This window comes from Lytechinus variegatus, chromosome 19 (assembly GCF_018143015.1).
Source record: "Lytechinus variegatus isolate NC3 chromosome 19, Lvar_3.0, whole genome shotgun sequence".
NCBI classification, from domain to species: domain Eukaryota; kingdom Metazoa; phylum Echinodermata; class Echinoidea; order Temnopleuroida; family Toxopneustidae; genus Lytechinus; species Lytechinus variegatus.
Genome location: NC_054758.1, coordinates 6,257,860 through 6,281,777, shown reverse-complemented (window position 1 = coordinate 6,281,777; position 23,918 = coordinate 6,257,860). Strand labels below are relative to the sequence as shown.

The 23,918-nt window shown below is 36.3% G+C and overlaps 1 protein-coding gene across 1 annotated transcript; it reads right to left on the bottom strand.

Annotated features, from left to right (window-relative positions):
* Positions 1 to 4,764: 4,764 nt before the first annotated feature.
* Positions 4,765 to 22,090, bottom strand: LOC121405823 (hsp90 co-chaperone Cdc37-like). Its single transcript, XM_041596789.1, has 10 exons — positions 21,989 to 22,090; positions 20,287 to 20,420; positions 19,218 to 19,281; positions 18,746 to 18,841; positions 17,276 to 17,389; positions 14,753 to 14,911; positions 13,933 to 14,048; positions 10,887 to 11,007; positions 10,117 to 10,194; positions 4,765 to 8,517 (listed from the first exon to the last, which is right to left on the bottom strand). The coding sequence occupies exons 1-10, from the start codon at positions 22,019 to 22,021 to the stop codon at positions 8,269 to 8,271; spliced, it is 1,164 nt and encodes a 387-aa protein (XP_041452723.1). The 5' UTR covers positions 22,022 to 22,090; the 3' UTR covers positions 4,765 to 8,268.
* Positions 22,091 to 23,918: the final 1,828 nt, after the last annotated feature.

Here is a 23,918-nt window from a genome sequence, read left to right as displayed (position 1 = left end):
ATATAAATGGTATGGTCGAGAAGACGTAAGAAAAAAAATCCCACTCTCAAGAATGAAAACCATGAAAAGAAAAGAGGTCAATTAAAAAAACATCAGTAAGATTGTAATATTGCAAATAAGCTATTTTCATTGTAGACATGCGGAACGTCAGATAATTTATTTTTAATCAGAATAAAAACATCCCAAGATCATGAGGAAATATTTTGTTGCTTTGGGCATTCATTCAAAAAAAAGATAAAGTATGCAAAGCTGTATGGTCGGAGTACATCTCCTAAGGATTTCTATTATTCCAAATACTTCAAAAGGTCATTTCCATACTCCTATCAAAGTGGGTCTGGAAGTTTATCTAAAGCATGGAGGCGTTTCAAGGAGCCAGGTGACCTATTGCTTTTCATTCTCTTCAAAGGTCCTGCGTAAAAATTGAAGGAGAGCTCTCGAGCGCTTCGAAGAGGTGTGAGTGTGTGTGCATGGTGTGCATGTGTGTGGAAGGGTTTAGGCGTGTTGGATGAGGGGATCCGCATGAGGATGAGCTGTATGTGTAGGTGTGTGTGTGTATGTGTGTGGAGGGGTGAAGGCGTATTGGATGAGGGGATCCGCATGAGGATGAGCTGTATGTGTGTGTGTGTGTGTGTGTGTAGAGGGGTGAAGGTGTATTGGATGAGGGGATCCGCATGAGGATGAGCTGTATGTGTGTGTGTGTGTGTGTGTGTGTGTGTGTGTGGAAGGGAGAAGGTGTGTTGGATGAGGGGATCTGCATGAGGATGAGCTGTATGTGTGTGTGTGGAGGGGCGAAGGTGATTTGGATGAGGGGATCCGCATGAGGATGAGCTGTATGTGTGTGTGTGTGGGAGGGAGAAGGTGTGTTGGATGAGGGGATCTGCATGAGGATGAGCTGTATGTGTGTGTGTGTGTGTGTGTGGAGGGGCGAAGGTGTGTTGGATGAGGGGATCCGCATGAGGATGAGCTGTATGTGTGGGTGTGTGTGTATGTGTGTGGAATGGTGAAGGCGTGTTGGATGAGGGGGTCCGCATGAGGGTGAGCTGTGTGGGTGTGTTTGTAAACGGAAGATTGAATGCATGTAGAATGAGTGAGGGTCTGCATGAGGCTGAGCTGTTTACGGAGATGTGGGTGGGATGGTGTGTGTCTGTGAGTGTGTGGAAGGGTGAGGGTGTGTTGGATGAGAGGGTCTGCATGAGGATGAGCTGTGTGGGTGGGTGTGTGTGTGTGTGTGTGTGGATGTATGAGTGTGTGGATGTATAGGTGAGGTGCCGTGGCCGAGTGGTCTAAGGCGCCTGGCTATACGTGGAAAGTCCGGGGTTCGATCCCCGGCTGCGGCACCTATGCCCGTAAGCAAAGCATTTAATCTACAATGCTCTTTTATATTGCTTTCAAATAAATGGAAATGCTATATGCATTATTGGTAACTAGGTGTGCACTTGTTTAAAAAAAATGAGTGGAAGATTTAATGCATAGTGGATGAGTGAGGGTCTGCTTGGGGTGAACTGCATGTATGGGGGTATGCGTGTGTGTATGTGTGTGAGTGGAAGGTTGAGGGTGTGTTGTATGAGGGGGTCTCCATGAGGATGAGCTGTAGTGTGTGTGTGTGTGGTGTGTGTGTGAGTGGAAGGGTGAAGGTGTGTTGGATGAGGATGAGCTGGATGAACTGTATGTGTGGGTGTGTGTGTGGGTGTGAGTGGAAATGTGAAGGTGTGTTGAATGAGGGGGGTCTGCATGAGGATGAGCTGTATGGGTGGGTGAGTGTGTGAGTAGAAGAGTGAAGATGTGTTGGACGAGGGTGTGTGTGAGAGAGTGGAAGGGTGAAGATGTGTTGGATGAGGAGGTCTGCACGAGGATGATCTCTATGTGTGTGAGTATGGGTGTGCTTGTGCAAGAAAGGGTGAATTAAGGCATGTTAGATGAGTGAGGGTCTGCTTGACCTGAGTGTGTTGGTGTGTGGAATAATGAAGGCTTGTTGGATGAGGAAGAATTTGCGTGAGGATAAGCTACACTGTTAAAAAAAACGTGATTTTGCAGAAAGCAATAACACAATCATTCTGTAAATTCATAAAACAGGAATTTTTCTGCCATCTAACATTACAGGTCTGTTTAAAAAGGGGAGAATGGAGTTTATTCAAGGAAATTTGTAATATTCCATACACCAAATACTAGTTTTTTTGTAAGATTACGCAATCTGGTAACATTACAGGTGTTCTCGAGACTCTGCTGCAGGAACTTTTTTTAAAGAATAAATTTTCTAACAGTGTGTGTGGGGTTGAGGATGTGTGTGATACGTATCAACGCTTCGAGTTTTACATCCACTTTTAAGATTTGAAAATATAATCAATGGTTATTTCCGTTTTAAGAAAAAGCATAGCATATGAAGATATTTAAATCATGTTAATGAACTAAAGGGAATGTGATCCAGTTCTTAAATCTTCAATCTCCAATTGGAGACTTAATTAGGACTACAGGACAAACATGGCTGTTAAGGACTTTGCTAGTCCTTAACAATTCAAGATTTATATGAAAGAATAGCGAAACCGAATTGGCACAATAACGTCAACAGGGGATTTATTTCTAATATTAATAATGATATTAATCCCACATTTTGATTATTTTCCCCTCATTATCATAATTGCAAACCCGTAAGTTACCCGATTCCACAATATTACTTTCTTCAAGCCCACTTAGATTGGCAGAAAGCTAGGGGTGTTTTCCCTTTTATCACTCGGCCAAATCCCTATTACTGATCAGACCAAATCCCTCCGTCGATAACAAAAAGATTATCTAAAGAAAATTGATGGATCTTTATTTCTTTATTTTCATGCTGTTTTTTTTTGTGCTAATTTTCAAAACAAGCAGCGAGTAACAAGTTAGGGAATTCGTAAAGTTGATTCGCCTATTGCCAACTCGTTCATAGCACTCATCACATGGTCTACCTGCTTTTAGTCTAATGCTATTCCATCCATCAACATTTCGTCTAAAGGCCACCTGGCCAAATAACTATTTAGTTCTATAATCACTTCGTCTAATCACCAATTAGTCTATGATCATTTCGTCTCATAACCAGATGGGACAGATCAGTGTCTAGTACCGAGTTTCTTTTCAGTCATTTCGCCCAATGAACACTCAGTCCAATTAAACTAAATTTGCAATTGCACCAACTAGTTATTGGACGAAATTGTGAGTGGATGAAATCCATGTGGATAGTAGAAAACTGACTAATGGCCAAATGATAGTAGTCGAGTTGGTAATTTGACAAATTGATATTAGTTCAAATAGAAATAAACCACACAAGAAAGGTCAGGAGAGGTGTTTAAGGAAACGGGTGTGTGTTTTAATTTTCTAAATGTTTTGGAAGGAAATTAAATCCTTCAAAAGAATTTTAAGATTTTTGTGGGGGAGTAATAACCCTTAAGGGGAGGTCTCGTGGCGAAATGTCTCAAAAAAAACATTTTAATCAAGAAGTGGCCATTACAATCTCTTTGTAGATGAGGTTTTGTAGGATTTGACTCCATCCTTGAAAGTTCATCAGGTTCACTTCTACCTAATTTCCACTATCATGATTTGCGCCATGAATCAAAAAGCGTACTTAATCGTGGAGTCATCGTCGTGATCTTATAAGATCGTATCAGTTCATATCAGATCAGTCGTGGTAATTTTATTGGTCGTAGAAAATTTATGAATGGTTAAAAAAAATCGCGAAAAATTCGTTGCTTTCGTATAGGATCGCGCGACAGTGACGACGAGGTATTAGTTACGGGTAGTGTTTAAATTAATTGCTTCCCAGTTCATCCTCTCCGACTCCTCCACCTAAAAAAAAAATTATTTTAAAACATATCATACTCGGTCTCCATTACAACTTTCGCTGTTTGATTGGTTAAAATATCACGTGATAGCACTGTCGTTTTATGATTGGTTTATTACACCCCACCAAATAAAGTATCGTGAAGAAGGTCGTGTTCATAAGATTCAAAAACATGTGACAGGTTCAAACATTCAAATGAAATACAAAAAGCTTGTGAAATCTCTCAAAATCTTTTAAGCTGCGGCAAGATTTAAATTGGCAGTATTTTTTTTATCGAAACATAATGTCTCATTATTTATGTAAAGATTAAATTATCTAATCCGAGATGATTCAGGAATAATGCTTTGTTTACAATCATGTAGTATATACGGGTTTCCACCTCATGTTAATTATATGCGCCTACGTATATATAAAATCCTGATAGCCGTTTCGAAATGTATTTTCGCACACGCAAACTTGGTGGAAATTTCGCTAGAGTAATTTTGATTGATAATAAAGATTATCGCACTTTCCAAATTCATATTTCATACTTACAAGTCAGGGGCGGCCCCACGGGTTTTAGTGGGCAAAGGGGAAAGGGAAGAAACGGGAAGAAAGAATATTAAACAGGGGAGTATGGGCTTACATATTTGACTCAATGACAACATTTCCAACTATGTTTTCACATAGGTAAGATTTTCGTTTTAAATCATTTCCATGTTAAATCATTTACTTAGATTACGTTAGATGAGCAACATTAGATGCCCAAGACAACTCACACCCACACAAACCTTCTCTGCCCTTCTTCTTTCCGTGAGCCCCCCCCCCCCCCCTTCCTCTTCCCTCTCTTTCTCTCTCATCCACTCTCTCTCCTCCCCCCCCCCCCCCTCTCTCTCTCTCCATCTCCTTCTCACTCCTCTCTCCTTATACAAGCAACAAGAAGAACCATCAAAATAAGCAGATTTGGTATATGTCTATACATTCAAATATCATTTTACTCAGAACAACTTACATTGTATGATTTGCGTTCCAATACTCCTCAAAATTCAGAATTGATAAAGTAAACATTGCAACATCAATTTTTTTTTAATCAAAAAATGGCTCCAAGAATCAATGCATCTAAGTTTGTTCTGTTCTAAATCATTTCATTTTCATGACAAATAATTGTACAAAGTACCAAATGAAATCAAAGTAATGATCTGGGGAGTGCTTCATCAACAGTTTGTCTGAAAGGAGCTTTCCTTGATTTTGATTGGCTTAGAAGCCATGTTACTACAGCGACTGTTAGATAAAATGTGACTGGTTGGATGAAAGTTCAGGCAAGACCTTTCATGAAACACTCCCCTGGCGTACGTGGTAGAAAGGCTTGGCAACTCCATAAAAGCAACTTAATTTTCATCCTATCGTATACACGCGTTTCAGACTTATGATTGAATTTTTGAGTTGCGATCGATTGTACCTCTTACTGCAACATGCCCTTGAAGGTTATTCTACAAAGTTATGCATGATTCTACAATTGAATGGAATATCAATTGCCCAAATAAGATGCATGCAGGTTTCTATCATATGTTTAACAAATTATGGCTGCATTTCAAACCTTTCTCTATTCATCTTTTATTTGCAAAAACGATTTTGAGCAATAAGGGTGTGGGTCATAATGATTGATCACATTTGGTTTACATTTGACTTACCATAATCAAGTCATTTGTAACTTTACAATTTTATGAAACCACCTCCTAAAATATATCAATGTACTTATGGCAATGAAGGTAAGAGATATAAACATATCTGAAACTTTTAAGTTATATCATATATCATATTTATCATATGGTGTATTTTCTGGACAAAATCATAACTTCTGAGTAACTAATCAGTATTGATGCCATGCATTCTTAACGAAATAACAAAATGTTAAAATAAATAAACAATACCATACCATAAGATAAACAATAGGTTTAAGCATAATGTTACACATTAAAATAAAAAAGAACTCTGTATTTCATACATTCAAATTTAATGAGGCAGAATTTCAGGGAAACTTCCTGACAATAAATGACATATTCTTATGAAATCAATTCGGTTAAACCATTGTATTTACAGATTTTCTATTTCTCTACCTCTCATTTCCATTCAAGAGCACAGCTTTGCATATTTAAAACTGTTTGGTTTAAAAGAGTTTGACTGAGAGAAATCTGTAATGCATTGATAGTACATTCATGGATAATACATTCATTGCTATTTGATATTGTATTCAATAGGAAATGATTCAGTGGAGCTGATGTTAACCATCAACAAATTTTACTACAATAATTACGAGTGATTAAATCAAATGTTACCTTGCAGCCTATCTTCACATACAGAGTTGTGATAACATCAAATTGAAATCCATTTCCATCAATATTTCAAACTTCCAGGGGAGTGTTCTTTTTTAAAAAAGTGAAGTGTGACTTAGTCATGCTTAAATGCCAACAACCGCATGTTGTCTAACGCGTATATGATTGATAAAGCAGAAGTGCGGTAATGCGTTATACGCATGTACCTTACGCAACTGGGAATTTAATGTGACTCTAGTCTAAGTCAGACTTTATCTTTGTGAGGTACCCCCATGTGTTTAGTAACACACACAACAGGATGCAGTCTTAATGGCTAATATCGATGATGAAAACTTGTACATGTTTGTTAACAAAAGCACCAAATGAAAATGAATAATAAAACTGTGGATATACATGTACATATATTCCCGCTTGTTCTGCGGTTGGAGATTTTCTACAGACAGGCACTGCACAGATTTACCAAGATGATAAGCCGCATCATTTTCGCCACACTCATACCTAGTGACCGACCTTACAAACAAACAGAAATTACTCTCTAGTCTATATAGTTATTGGAGATAATAGCCAACCAGGGACTTAACTCAGAAGCTCATAATCATGGGTCCAATGGTCTAACCATAAGACCACATGAGCACAGGTTTCTTATTTTTTCTGAATTCCATCTAGGATAGCACAACAGAAATAGTACAAAAGCATCATTTCTAGCTCAACTTTAAGGGCAGAATGAGAGGGGAGGAGTTAACATGCTCAGTATGCAGAAATGCCAACCCAATCAAGAGCATTTCAGTCTCTTACAGGCCGAAAATCAGTGTTTTTGTAAGATCAGTATTTTCAGATATATTGATAGGACAGAACATAAACTGAAACTTTAGAAATCAGTAATTTGCATGAAACCACCAGTATTCTTTCTTGTTTTTAAGTAATAATTACTGAAAGCAAGTACTACTTGGCAGCTCTGAGTATGACATCGATGAACATTCTTACTTGTCGTTCTTGTTATTCAAAAAGTGCCAATCTAGAACGCTTACTGCTCATGCACACAAAAGAAAGATTCATTTGGATATGATGTATACATAAATGTTGTACATAAGAGGAACATAAAGGCAACATTACTAATAAGCTAGTACATATGATGTTTCACTCAGCACCTTGCATAGGCCACGGATAAATATTACGTGGGTCTTCTCTTGGGATGTAAGCATCAACAGTAGTCCCACAAAATGAGTCCAGCATGTGCATTTCAAAACGCTTATTTAATCATGTATAAACACACTGAGAGTCGAAACAAAATATTCAGGCATCTATGTTCATCTGTTCACACTCGCGGGAAGGGTTTCATCAACATTTGTTGTCTGACAAGTTGCCGGGGGAGGAGTTTCACAAAAACTTAAGTATGATTAGAGCCATGCTTAAGGACCACAGCGCTCACATTATTTAACGCATAATCAGAGCAACATCTTTCAAAGAGTTACGATTGATCCAATCAATCTCAACTGTATGGAAATCCATCCGTACCATTTTTTTTTCTACAGGAAATTTGCACAATCTCCTTAGAAAACAAAAAGAATCACACTGAATTTTCCAGCAAATGATAAATGAGTGAATATACATCATATCTAGTAAATAATTTGAACAAACATACATATTGGATGTTGATGTTGCTGGCCGTCCATAGTTGTGGTTGATCAGATCGATAGCAAATATTTGTGAGACAGGTCCCTGATTGCCAGATATCGTAACTCTTTGTAGGATTCGGCCAGTAATCTTACCATTGTGGTGATGCCTTTCATACTACACAAACTGAAATTAAAGTGTGACCATAAGTCACACCTAACTCTTTGTGAAACTCCCCCCAGCCCTCCCCAGATCTGAAAACTTCCCTTGGTTCCAAGTGGCAGGGAAGCATGGGTGTCCCGAATAGTCAGTGCTGAAAAGCTTCATAAAATTTCATGAATGTCTGTCGTCTGAAAAGTTGTCATATCTTATAACTTCCTTCATTTTGCCAGGCTGAGAGTACAGGTGTCTGTTCATACAGTTACTGTTGGAAAAGACATCTGACAAATCCTTTCATAAAACGCTTCCCAGATATCATGAAAGGCGTCTTTGAGTTAGCATAGTGAGTTACAACACAATCAACAGAAGTTTGGTCTAATCAACAGCATCAAGATTCGTTTCCGATTCTTTGTCGATCTCTTCGTAAACCTCTTCCTCGTCACCGTCTCCTGGCCCCGCCGTCGCCCCTTCCCCGTCTTCATCTTTGTCCGCGCCCCCTCCGGGTACCCACAGGCCGGAATCCACGCATCGCTTCATGTGGTACTGGGCATCTTCGGGCTTCATTTTGGCAATGGTTTCTTGGAGTTGAGATATGCTCTTGGATTCGAAGCAATCTTGCAGCTCCTGCAAAACAAAACAAAAACAGAAAAAATTAAGGATAATTAAAATACACATATATTGTCAAAATACTGTAACCTGCATCTGCCATTTACAAAGTGGGGGAGGGGGACTTCGAAACTAATACAAAAAGACCATACAATAGATAATACAATGAAACAGGGCGCGGATATCCCTTATACAAAAACAGATATTATTGCAAGATGCATTGTGCATTGCACTCTATACAAGACACAGAAGCGATTGGAGGTAGACTACCAAACAAACATGTATGCACTTTGCTCATTGAAAAGACAAAGATTAAACTATTGAAGTAATTGCCTCAAAAGTGATTGGAAAAGGTTGATTGCAACCCATCAAAGCATTAAGCAACTGTGAAGATTTTGCCCCCCCCCCTCCAAAAAAAAAATAAATAAATAATAAAAAATAATATTAATAATAAAATGATGATAGAAGTCTGAGATCCACATAATCTGCTCAGAAAACCTTGATTAGGACTACATATTAATGTTCAATTTAAAGAGCATTTCAGCTGTTTTAGTTTACATTGATTACATGTGATGGCATCTGAGGGGTGACAAGCAATCGTTGTAGTACACCTTTTTACTACAATATTCTTCTCTTTTTTTAAATGGGATCATGTAGAGTGTGCCAGGCCTCAAAGAGGAAGTTCCACCAGACGAACAGTTTGTTGCAAAAAAAAGGAGAAAAAAATCATAAAAAATACTAGTGAAAATTTGAAGAAATCCATCAAAAACAAAGAAAGTTAACAGAATTCAAATATTTTAATTTGTGATCAGCAGCTGCCTCATATATTTATGTAATATAGTCAAATACATATGAAATAAATAAATACATATGAATACAAAATGTGATGGTTTGTTGATGACTATTTTTTTCTTTCAGGAGCAGGTGTGAAATGATATGTCTACCGATATACTGAAGATACAATAAAACCATTTTTTTAGTTTTCTGAGAAAATGACATATCCTTAATTTTTTTTACTTAAGCCCCCATCACACTTATTCGGAATCAGCAGGAATCCAGCAGAAGCTGGAACGACAAAATATTTTTAAAATCCAGATATTTTTTGGAGGAACTTATGAATTCACCAAACTGGAGTTGAAATTCAGTAAATTGACCAGGTCACTTTGAGGTTACCCATCATACACTAGTCAAAATGAACCAAAATGGAGTCAGACTGATAATTTGTGCTACATTCTTGGACATTCTAGGCGCATTCTAAATATTCTGACTGCATTCAAAAAATTTTGGTTATTTCATTTGGCCGTCCCGAAGGTTTTGGTCACGTTCAACACATTTGAGGGGTATTTTCGAACAGTGTTCGAAGTAGATTTAAATGACAAACTAATGGTCAAACAATAATCCTTTCATTCCGGCCAAATCTGCTTGAATCGGAATAAGTGTGATAAGGGCTTTAACGATATGTAAAAAAATTGCTCGCACATGACGTCACAAATCGAAACCTTAAAATTCTAATATCTTTCTTAGTCTTTGATACATTTTCCTCAAACTTTCACTTTCAACACTTTCATTTAATTTTTCTGCTATTTGTCAGGGTGAATTTCCCCTTTGACTACTTACTTTTGGCAATGATTCAAACACCTCTGCAGGATCTAAGCCTCCTGGTCCTAATCTTTCCTGCCTTTCCTTTTCAATCTCCTATTATCATAAATAAAAGATGTGGTTAGGCGTTAAACATGTATTTGTCATATGACATTTTTAAAGTATGATTTACATGATATTATTTATGAATCCACATATTGTTTTAAATCAATTTATTCAGAATTTTAAAGAGAGTAATCAGACCATAAATTTGAATCACAGTTCAGTGATTGAGAGCAAAACTTGTCGAGATTGAATGCATAAATAAGCATAAACAGACTAATTAAGATAGTGGAAAAACAGTCCACAGTACAATACATATAAAAGGCGCACCAATTTTCATCATAATCATGCCTCCAAATAAACCCAGTATTCTTAGGATTACGTCTTTGGAATGGCTCAGATGGGGTTTGAACGAACTACCACATCAACAATCTTTTAAAGAAACCTTGCTCCTGTTACATAATCCCAGGTAGCTTTGATGAAATCCTTGATTTTGATTGGCTGTTGAGCATCATTACCACGATAGTTACCATTAGATGACAAAGTTACCATAATATAACTTTTACGCAACAGTTGAATTTTGGTAGTTAACAGCCCGAATTCACAAAGGTGGTTTCGAAAACCCACGGTTGAGTGCCTGGTTTATGCAGATTTCCTGTATAAATTACGCTTATTTTACCACGTACATATAAAAATGTCCAATGCTGATGCGCGCTTTTGTCAGGGGTCAATGATTCTAAACATACCTCTTCAGCTTCTTTTGTAGCCTTATCTATCCTGATCTGAGCTCTCTCTCTCACTCTCTTCTTAAATGATTCAAGCTCATCATCAAATGCATCCTTGTACTGCTTCTCAGCTTTATCCATCCTGGGACACAAATAAATACAATATTGTGAAGCTAGATTGAGTTATTTCATTCTTCATGACATTGGCGTTCACACATACACACAGCACAAAGAGAAATTTGACAATAATTCCTTCTCCAATAGCAATTCCAAAGTTGATTTCTTTTTTTTTGTTCATATGTCAGCCTTCATGTAAATATCTGAAAAGCTCTCACTATTCAAATCAGTCCTTCATGCATTGTTTCACACTAATTGCTATCATATGCATTTAAGTCAAGTGTTTGTGAAAATTCATTTGTTATTCCATGATACACAGCTCAAAGATGAAAACAGTTGATGCTCCTGCATACCATCGATCAAACAACCAATCATATGACTAGGATCTATCTCGGTCTCAAATAATATTCACAAGTTACTTAAACATGGTTTCCTTTCCTGCAAATCAAATACTGAAATCTACTGAATAATCCACCTGGAGCTCAGGATGAAACTTACAAACCTAATGAATGTCAGTCATGAAATGTACACGAAATCAACAAGTATACATGTATTTACTTTCTGCATTCCACCTGTCATTCCAATCATGTAATTCACTATCAAACAGGATGGAATTTACAATTGAGGTATCTTGTGAAAAAACAAGTAGGAATGTAGGTCACAGACACCGTGTTTACACTTAATCGGCATTTGAATCGGCTTTTTCATAGTGTGTAAACGCGAGTAACTTGCATTGGCTCGCGGCTCAGAACCAGCAATTTGCACTACCAAAGTAGTAGGTTCTGAACCGCGAGCCGATGCAGAATCGGCCCTTTTACTACGTGTAAACAGAAAGCCGATTCTGCATCGGCTATTTGTGCAAATTTCATTTACTTTACCATTGTGACGTAATTGTAAGCGCACTGATCCAGCGTTGTCTTTATTATGACGTATATTGTTGGTGTGCGTATCATTTCAGGTTTTTGCATCGGCTCGCGATTCTGAACCGCGAGCTGTAACAACGTGTAAACGCAAACCAAAAAGACGATTCTGCATCGGCTTTTGGCTCTGAACCAAATGCCGATTAAGTGTAAACACAGTAAGAATGAGCTCAGAAAACTTCTTTATTTACTGGAAAAAAACTCAGATTATTAGTTTAACAGAGTTGGCAGTTAGAGACTAAACAGGCAGTACAAAATAATGGGGAAGTCAACACTGAATCTTGTTGCTCTTAAAATGGACATTATAAATGAAATTTTCAAAATTCCATAAAACCAAAATTTCCATCAGTTTATTTTTTTTCAGTTTTAGTTTTGTTATGTCAGATACAAACAAAAGAGGATGTGCAGATATCCGTCCCTTTTTGCTCTTTTCTTTTCACTTTGTTTCTTCATTGTATTTAAAATTCTTAATAATTTTTTAACGACTGTCATATCAAGTAGCAATCTGGCAGCTCAAGGACTTCAAAAATTTACTTTGAAATGAGCTAGGGTCTTGATTACAACTTAAAGGACAAGCCCACCCCAACAAAAAGTTGATTTGAATAAAAATAGAAAAATCCAACAAGCATAACACTGAATATTTCATCGAAATCGGATGTATTAAAAAGATTTGACATTTTAAGTTTTGCTTAATATGTCACAAAACAGTTAAATGGTATGCAAATGAGCAGACTGATGGCATCATCCACTCACAATCTATTTTGTATTTTATTAAATGAAATATTCAAATTTTCTCCACATTGTCAAATGAAACAACTTTTAATTCCTTCCTGAACATGTGGAATTAGCAATGTTTAATACTAAATGGCTCAGTCAAGTTGGTCCTTCTTGTCAAATCTGCAAAAATTAAAGTAGGGGAAGGCGGGGTAAGTTGAGCATAAAGGCAAGTTGAGCCACCAGCCCCAGGCCAATAATGAATGAGTCAGACATTGTGGTGGTGTCATGTATTGACCCATAGCATAACCCCTAACCCCACCACATTGTTTTCAACTTTGAAACAAAAAGTAGTTTTTTAGAGGGAAAAATATGAATTTCAGCCAAAAAAGTAAAAACGAGTGTGAAATAGATAAGTGCTTTATAAACACACACATCTTTAAATATAATAAAGACATGATAACAACATTATTAGTCCAGGTATGGATCTTCATTCTTGTCATAGTCTTTTATATGATGGATGCATAATAAATGTGTGGATACAAAATTATCGCACTAAGTTCGGACTGGGGTAAGTTGAGCCAAACAGCATGGGGCAAGTTGAGCCATGGTAATTCATATGGTAATGTATCTTGAAAAACAAACAAACCATAAAAATCGATTGAAATGCTGGCTTAAAGGAGCAAATTTACATGACTGCTCTTTTCCTTTTAAAGGATGTTAGTATTTATAGAGAATTAGCAAGTGAAAAGACTTTAAACAAGAAATTGACATGCTGGTTCTCCCCTCTTACATTTTGTACATAGTTTTTGTGGCTCAACTTACCCCAGAAGGTGGCTCAAACTTACCCCATATATGGGGCAAGTTGAGCCATTTGACATCGTTTTGTTCAAAGGTCACAATGACTTTCAGTGTGGGGATAGAAAGTTATATATAATGGTGGAAAATATTTCAGAAGAATTAAATTTCAAGGCAAGGTACTTATTTCAACAAGATTATTAATCATATCAATTCTAACATGCAAAAAGCAAAAACTGTCACAACTTACCCCGCCTTCCCCTACTGTATAATTCAAACAGTAAAAAAACAATAGTGAGTAATAGTGAGTAATAGACATCATCGACCATCTCATTTGCATATAACTTAGTTGTGCATATCACTGTTTAGGGAAAAATATGTGAAACTTTATTACTGTCATTATTTTCTTATTTTACATCTGATTTTGATAAAATTTTCATCTTTATGCTAATTTGATTTTTCTCTCTTTATTCAAATCAACATTTTTCTGGGGAGGACTTGACCTTTAAGAAACTTACTTTGAAAAGAAAGGCCTGATACATGATCTTGGATCACGATTGAGACTTTTGGCTAACTCCAGTAGGTATTGCATAATAATAGTCTGGTGGGCTACTTGCTCCATCAAGCCATGTTTCTGGAAAACAAAAAAAAAATGGAAAGTAAAACATTAGCTGAAAAGGTGCATAATCATATATTTCATAATGAATCATTTTGCTTCAGAAAAGTGATAAGCATTTTTGGTCACAAGAGAAAAAATCATAGGTCTGTAAATTCCTATTTAAACATAAAATGTGGAGCAAATTGTGATGCAATACCAAGAAAAATTTTCCCAGGTTCAGCAAAATATTGGGGGTCTGGGCAGTACCCCCCCCCCCTAAAAAAAAAACACTGCACAAAAAAATGATAATTACAATTAAAATTTTAAAAAGTGACTTTGTGGGGCAAAAAATAATAACAATCATTCAATAATTATTATTCAATTAATTGAATAGCTAATAAACATGAATATTATATTGAATACATAACAACCTAATCTATCAATTAAATATAACCAATGGATGAATGATCAATTACAAAATGAATGATTGAATAAATCCATATAAGTAAATCAATATTTGATATTTAAAAGAAAATGTATTGACATAGTTAAATCTAAGACAATTTTCAACTGGTAATAACACACAGCCAAATTAAGAAAATTATCATCTATGTCTTTGTCTATTTTAAAAATTGCTCTTAGCAGTCCTCAAATTTCAAAATCTTAATTTGGTGTAGCATCCCCCCCTCCCCCTGGATCCCCAACTGTATTTTGAAGACTACGATAGGGGCAATCCTCACCTCTTGGCATTCTAAGTTGATACACCAAATCGCCAGATAGTTTGCCGTCTCTTCACACACAAGGTTCGGATGGTCAACCAGGAATCGCTGGGCGTCGGGATACTTCCTGTACATCCCAAACTCCTTGATCAACTTCTCGTTCTTCTCAACAAACGTTTCCTGTATCACAATATAACGTGATCATTGAAAATTAAGTCCCCTGCACAATAACCAAATAGCTTCTATGCTATCGGGGTACTTCCAGTACATTCCAAACTCCAACATCAACTTCTCGTACTTCTCCAAAAACGCTAAACTGTATCAAGTATAACATGATGTAATTATGACATTAAGTCCCTTGCACAATAAAAAAAATAATCTATGCTCTCCTGGAACTTTGTGTACATTCCAAACGCTTTGACCAACTTCTCATACTTCTCCAAAAACGCTTCCTATATTGATATAACATGATATATATACTTTAATTGTAATTATCGTTGTTTTGTGCAGTTTTTTTTTTTTTTTGAGGGGGGGGGAATGCCCAGACTCGCAATATTTTGCTGAAACTGGGAAATTCAGTCCACTGCAAAATACCACAAAAATTATATGTTATCATACGTATGCAACTTTTTCTACCATGATCATGAACTCTCTTTCTCATTCTGGTATCAGAGATTATCCGGCCTAGCAGTCACATTAAAGGAGAATGAAACCATTGGAACAAGATAGCTTGTGTGAAAACAGAAAAATCAAAGAAACATATCAACGAAAGTTTGAGAAAAATCAGACAAATAATGAGAAAGTTATGATCATTTGAATATTGCGATCACTAATGCTATGGAGATAGCAAATTGGCAATGCGACAAAGATGTGTGATGTCACTTGTGAACAACTTTGAACATTACTTTAGTATATATTTCACTTGAATTGCCTCTTTTATCACATCTATCCATAGATCGTGTGTTCTTTCAACATGAGGGCAAGTAATACATATTTTTTTAAGAATACATCATGGATAAAGAGTTTGTATCATCATAAGAAAAAGCAAAATGAGACATTTTGAGGGTATTTTATAGTCCACCAAGGGAAAGTCGTTCATCAGTGACATCACACATCCTTGTCGCATTGCCAATGGGAGGATCTCCATAACATTAGTGATTACAATATTCAAATGCTCATAACTTTCTCATTATTTGTCCGATTTTTCTCAAACTTTCTTTATTCTTATTCTAGGAATTTTCTGTTTCTACACAAGCCTATTTGTTCCAAAGGTTTCATTCCCCTTTAACATCACCAGTGCATACACAACAGAAATGAGCTTGCCCAGGTTTCTAACGCTTATCCAGAACAATGCCAAAGAATACTTACTTTCAGCCTGTTATACTCTGGCTCTTCCTGAAATTATTTTTCTAAGATCATCACGACTTGAGCATTTTATGAAGTCAAATGAAATGGAAATATATGGGGGTAGGGTGTACAAAACGGTTGATGATTTCATGAAATTGACCTGCATTCAGTTTCTTAAAAGCATAGACAAGTATCAAGACGTATCAATCAAATTAATATATCAGGGTGGTGTTGCATAAAAAGTAAAGTGTGACTCAGAGTCGTGATTAAACAGTAAAAACCAAAGTGCATATGTTATTTAACATTGTACAACGCCTACTTAGCTTGTTGTACGCAAGCAAATGGGAGGCTGAATGTCAAACATTTGTACCGTTGCACAAAAGATGTACCATCCAAAATGTACAGTTGCACGGCTTTAGGAGGTGACGTCACAATACGATTTAATTCATTGCGCTCAGTAAAAATGAAGGTGCAATACGCGTATATGCCTGCTGACTAAATGTGCAATGTTGCCCAAGGTCATGTGCACTTGTGGGATTTTGCTTTTCGCTTTCATTATTTTTGCTCCCTTTTCATAGATTACTACAGGGATAAACTTGTTTTTTTACATTTTCGCTAAATTCCGAGGCATTGTACAATACAAATAGCGAATAGGCATGAGTGCGATGGTGCGAGATTTTGCATTCGGTGAAAGAAAGAGACGCTCTATTCAACTCGGCTAACGCCCTGTTCAATAGAGCATCTTTCTTTCACCTCATGCGAAATCTCGCACCATCGCACTCATGCCTATTCGCTATTTGTATACAGAATCTAATTGATGGATATTTTAACAGTACGCGTCCTGTGGGAATTATCTGACCAATGCAGTGATGCCTTACTTACAACATGTATATGAATTTGAAGTGACATTCTAATGACGTGTTGCAAGAAACTTGCAATTGACAGCGAGTCAATTTCAGGTCCCAAAATCGATTCAAAGTTGTGCAAATTTGCAGTTGATTGATGGTGTACTTTTTGCATCAACACACAAAAATTGATTTGCTTTAGTTAAAATTGATCTATCACTTGAACACTTGCATCTGAAATTTTGCCATTGATTGCAAATATTTTCTTGCAACACTCCCTATGTCACACTTACTAGTACTTCTTTTCTTAGTAAAACACCCCGCCCCCCACCAGGATAGCATAAATTCTTACCATCTTATTTTCTCTCTCTTCCTCCGTCAAGTCCTCCTCCGACTTTTCATACGAATTGATCATGGTCTTCTCAAAGCCTGGTTTGCTCAGGGTGTCAACGTTCCATGGTGTTAGCTGTGAGAGTGAAATGAATGAATCTGAACAATCATTTGAGTTTATGAAAATGCAAAAAGGACTTTGCAACAAGGTTAACAAGGTTGACACTTGACAACCTATCACTAAATGCCAATTACCAATCAGGCTCATTGTTGCATGTGCACTTGGTTCAAAACACGGATCAGGAACCAATCACAGTGGTTCTGTCATATTTGCAATTAATTGCTAACCTTTGTTACTGGGGCAAGAGAGCATTTCAAGAAAGTTTGTTGTCAGCACAAAAATTGTTGCCATTGTTAGTCACCAATCAGTGCTCTGTCAATGAAATCTGTGGGCCCCATCTTACAAAGAGCTGCGATCGATCCGATCAACCACAACTGTGGATGGCCAGCAGCGTCAACATCTAAAATGCAGGTTTGTTCAAAAATATTTTCTAGATCTGCTGTTTTATCATACATTCATTGCTTTTTTTTGAAAAGTTAGTAGGGCACTTCTCTTTGTTAACAAAGGACAGTGGGCAAATTTCCTGCAGAAAAAAAGTATGACATTAATGGATTTCCATATTTGATCAGATAAATTGTAACTCTTCGAAAGACGAGACCAAGGAGCCCCACCCCCACTGAGAGAGGTCTGAAGACACAGACCCCATTTTTTGCACTTATCATATAGCTATGATAGACAATGGGAAAGTCAAGTAGTAGACTTGATTAACTCAGATTAAGTTAAGCAGCAATTCTCGTCCACAACGTTCACAACATACTGGACATCAGCTCAAGTACACCCAGCCTTTTTGTAGTGTGAACTGCTACATGTACAGTATGTTCCCAAGAACCATCCGTATTTGGAATACTCTCCCAAACGCTGCTGTAACTTCCGACCTCTAGAGCTGGCTTCAGGGGAGCAAACTTGCCTATCATTCAGCAAATGTTGCCTCCCCCTCCCCTTAAGATGCTGTAAGAGGGACACACACGCACCACCCGCACACTGCACCTAGCACACTGTATATAGTGCACCAAGAATACCACCACAGGATCACCACATCACCTGAAGCACTGGCAGCACCTGACACAGCACAACCCTCTCCAGGACAGCATGTATACTTTTCGGGAGAGTACTTCTTCAAGGTTCAAAGTAGTATAAATCCCGCACAAAAGAGGTATTGCCACCATCCATTCAAGCTTCCCCACTCCCCAGCATTTCACATAATTTTCCACAAGAAAAGATGAGTAGAATTTTGTATCACTGTCATGTCTGAGACCTTCAGTAAAGTGTTTATATGCATTTATCGCTTTATGAGCTAACATATTTTCTTGCTACATCGAGTACACTGAACTCAAACCAACAGTATAAAAGAGGTAGCAAGTGGTCTCATACCTTTTCTTTCTTTTCAATTTCTGCTTCTTTCTCTCTCCATTTCTTTTCCTCGTCCTCAAGTTCCTTCAATTTAGCTCCAGCCTTTTTCGCTCCTTCCTGAAAATTGTAAATGGTACAGAATCAAAATAAATATTAAATGACTCAAATAACTAAATAGAATTTGAAAACGTTAAAGTACATGCAAAAGAACAGCTTATCAAATAAAGACATCCTAACATATGTCTCAGAAAAAAAAAACATTGCAATCTTCCAAGAAATGAAGACAAGGGTAATTGGCGCCCCCCCCCAAAAAAAAAAAAGTCAGAGATTTGTATCTTGTATACCCCATGATTTAGCATCATTTTAGACATCTACATATATTATATATTCCAAGAAATTTAGACAAAGGCACTTGATGTGGGAATAAATATTGGGACACTAAAAGAACAAACAAACAAAACTAACCCATGGTTTTTAGTCATTAATTACATACCTCGTCTCCTTTGGCTTTGAGATCAGCAAGCAAATGTTTTGTATCTTCAACGGCATTATGAGCCCTAAACAAAAAACAATATTGAGACAACAATAACATTAATAATAATGACAAAAATTGATTTAAAAAAGTGCTTTTGACCTCAAGAGGGTTTCTTTGAGCAGGAAACCATGAAGTGAACTAACCATTTGAAATTGAAATTGAATTATTGTCATGTAAAACCAGACACTTTTCAAACACACCCCATAAATTCCTAGTAGTCTAAAGTTGTACAGAAAAACAACTGTATTCCAGCAAACCAGGATTTTCGTTTGAATTAAAATAGAATTCCTATTAATGTAAATCAATATACTTTTTAGACACAATACCTTCAGCCTACACTTATGATGAAAAACAAGAACTACCTTTCAGTAAATAATAAATCTTGTGTTTTAAAATTGAAATAAAAAAGTTGCGATTGATCCGATCAATTGCTATGGAAAGCCAGCAAAGTCAACATATCAGATGAATGTTTGTTCAACATAAACGTATATCCATAAATTAATTGATTTCTTGACAATTTGGTGTGTTCTTTGTTTACAAATAACATTTTGCAAATTTCCTGTAGAAAAAACTATGACACTGATGGATTTCTGTAGAGTTACAATTGATTGGATCAATCTTAACTCTTTGTAAGCCCTGGGGGGTGTTTCACAAAGATTTAAGTATGACTTAGGTCGCACTTAAATGTCGACGCGTACATGATATGCAACGCGCAATCTTATTGATCAATACGCAGTAGTGCGCGTCCTCTTGGCATGATCTGACCAATGCTGTCATGCCTTTACTACTATGCGCAACTAGACATTTAAGTGCGACTCTAAGTCATACTTAAATCTTTGTGAAACACCCCCCTGATGTCAATCACAACGTTTTTCAAACACACAAATTCCTTGAAGTACACAGTAGAACATTTTGCTGAAAAACAAGAACTTTCAGGAAACAACTAATACCAGTACTATAATATTTATCAAACACACCCCATAAATATATAAGAGTTTAGAGTTCTGCTAAAAAAACAAAGAAATACCTTTCTGTGCCCTGCTCCACATTTTCTCTCTCCTTCTTCTGCTCCTCCATGCGTTCTACTCTTGCCTTGTGTCTCCATCTAAACAGGCTAGGAGTATCAATGTTGGGATGGGTGTCATCCTCATCATCAGATACCTACAATTCAAAAAGAAAAACATTTTGTTGTATTCTAAGTTGTGCAAGGTTTTGAATTTGAATAAAGAAATAAACTTGTGTACAGAATGTAAAACAAGGTTTTAAAAATCTTTGAAAATTCCTCCAAACACCATGTATGATGGGGTGTCCAAACTTCGCGGATATTTCAAAAATATTCATCAGGTATAAATTTGTTCACAAAATATTCAAAATTTATACAAAACCAATTCAAGAAATAGTTACCACATTGATGGCAAGATCATAAACTATAAGATCATGGACGAAAATGTAGAGTAGGTCAAGGGGTTTCGCCGGTATTGCAATCTCAAAATTCCATTCTGATCAGCTAATGTGCGCTGTGCTGGAAAACCGTTCTGAAAAAGTGCGACCCAACTTCGCGGAGCGAAGTTTTTGTGGAGATTTAAACAAAAACTCAAGCTCAAAAAGTGAAATATTTATATCAGATTGACAGCAAAATGCTATAGAATTGGTTAGTACCACATTTAACTCACATTTTTGATGATTTCTGCTTGCAAAATGGTGATATCGTGATGCTTGTTGAGAAAATCAGATTTCTTCAAAACGGGCGCTAACGGTGACAAATTTGCCGATCTTTTGCCAATATTTTCATGAATACTGAACTCATCCTAAAGAAACTTACGCTAGAGGGTAAATTCAGGTCGCTTTTCACGTTGATGTCAGATTTTCAGGATAATAGCTGGTTTCTTAGATAATGACAGTCCGCGAAGTATGGACACGCGCAAGTTTGGACTCACTGCCATAATTAACTGTCAATTATTATCATCACTATTCCCAGCTTGTGCGAGTCACATTAGATCATCTGACAATGTCATGATTCATGGCAATTTTGCCCAATTGTGTCACATTTTTTTGTTGGAACTATCTTTGGGGAATTTTGTCATACGATTGGGTTAAATACTTAAATTAGATCTAGGCCTAAAGTTAAACTAATTATCCAATCTCCTGTTCAGATTAGATCTATAATCTTATTACAATGGATTTAATACTTTTTAATTTTTGGCTTGCAACAAAAAAGTTTGTCACAAAGTAACAAACTGTTTTGAAACAGAGGGAAGACGCAAGACTAGTCGAGACTCAACTTGCGATTGCACACAAATGGCACAGCTCAGCACATGCATGATGATGGCTGATGCACCATTTCATTTTCTGAGCACACAGACTTTACCGCGTCTTTTTTCCCAATTTAAATTGCCAGTGTAGTGCCAAATTTAAATAAACTCACATATGAGAGAAAAAGAAAATCTGTCGGACCTGATGAAAAATGAAGTCCGCTCATTTGCAACGTTCCCCCACGCAACTTTGGCACAAGCTAAAGTTAGTAAAGTAAAATCAGAGTCTGAGTCACAAAAATCACTTTACATCAGTCCCATAAACTGAAATTGGTGGGGTTCAACAAATTGCAAGAAAGAAAATGAAGACTGGCTTTGAAATTGATTGCAAATAATTTCAATCATCACAAAAAAATACATTATGTGAAGTCACGAATGATAAGTCTAAGACTGAACATAATATTCTTCAAAAATCACCTCAATATGATCCCACTTGCTGTAATCAACCATTTTGTCAGAGCTTCAGGATCAACTTAATTCGGTCAGATATGGACGAATGTTCGGGAATTAACCCAGCCGAATATCATCAACAGCTGGCGCTAGACCGCTTCCTTTCTGGCTCGCTGCAGAGAGTGGCTTGTATCCCAAACAAGCCATCCTATTTTTGTTTTACCCCATGGAAGTCCAGGCTAAAGATATTTATATCTTAATAAATAAAGTAATATTCACAGAGCAAAATGCTGAAAACTTTATATAAATCGGTTAGCAAATAACGAAGTTCATGAATTTTAAAGATTTCCATTATTCCGTTGAAACAGTTCTAGGCATGTCTTGATGAATATTCATCAGGTTAGCTGATGATGTCATATCTCCACTTGTTCTTTTGTATTTTGTATTTTTTTCATATGAAATTAGATTTATTCAAAAATTTTCTACCAAGAACTAAAACAATTGGATTGACAAGAATTAGTTTTTTTATTGCCACATCTAATTACAAACTGATGGAGATACATCATATACACATTGTATGAAAAAATGAAACATTTATGATTTCATGGGATAACTTAAGAAAAAGGAAAGTCTGTGGGAATGGGACATCATCAGCCCACCTAATTATGCAATGCTCAACTCTAGGCATGCAACACTATAGCTGCCTTTATGATTTACAATAAAGTTTGGTTTTTGTGACATCATATCACCATAACCTCCCCCCCAAAAAAAAAAAAGTGATAGATAATAATAATGATAAATCAATTGATTAATAAATGGAATAAAATAATATAAATAAATGAATATATAGTTTAATTAATATTGAAAAATAAATGAAACAAAATAAGAATTTCAAAAAATATAACGACCAAGATAAAAGGAGGGAAAATAAAACAAAGGAACGGGGTATATTATTAGATAATGATATCGAATCTTATATGTCAAAATGTCACAAAATTTGATTTTTAAATAAAAAAAACGTGTCGCCCTGTTGTAAATATTAAGATGCTTGCCCAATATGCCACATCTGACCTTCTAAGCATTTTTTTTGGGGGGGGCATTACGCTTTACCGTATGCATCATATCAGTATTCAAAAAGGACATTTAATTTGCAATCAAACTGATAATAATTCACTCATCGACTAAAGTATTTTACTATACGAAGAAACACTTTCGCGTAAGTGAATTTCATCCCTTTTTTAAAGGACAAGTCCACCCCAACAAAACTTTATTTGAATAAAAAGAGAAAAATTCAACAAGCATAACACTGAAAATTTCATCAAAATTGGATGTAAAATAAGAAAGTTATGACATTTTAAAGTTTGCTTCATTTCACAAAAACAGTTATATGAACGAGCCAGTTACATCCAAATGAGAGAGTTGATGATGTCACTCACTCACTATTTCTTTTGTTTTTTATTGTTTGAAATATGAAATATTTTGATTTTCTCATCATTGCAATGTGAAATGAAGTTTCATTCCTCCACGAACACGTGGAATTCCATTATTTCAACATTTTGTGATTCAGGCAAGGAGGTCCTCATCATTAAATTCGTAAAAATTGAAATATTGTATAATTCAAACAATAAAAAACAAAAGAAATAGTGAGTGAGTGACATCATCGACTCTCTCATTGGATGTAACTGGCTCGTTCATATAACTATTTTGTTAAAAATAAGCGAAACTTTGAAATGTCATAACTTTCTTATTTTACATCCGATTTTGATCAAATTTTCAGCATTAAGCTTGTCTGATTTTTCTCTATTGATTCAAATCAACATTTTTCTGAGGTGGACTTGACCTTTAAACAAGTGAACTATCGCTTTTCCAATATCAAGGAAGAAATAAAAGGGTTGAATTTTCGATTCGGTTAATGAAAATCATATTAAATTTACTCTCCTGATTTTGCAGTTGTTTA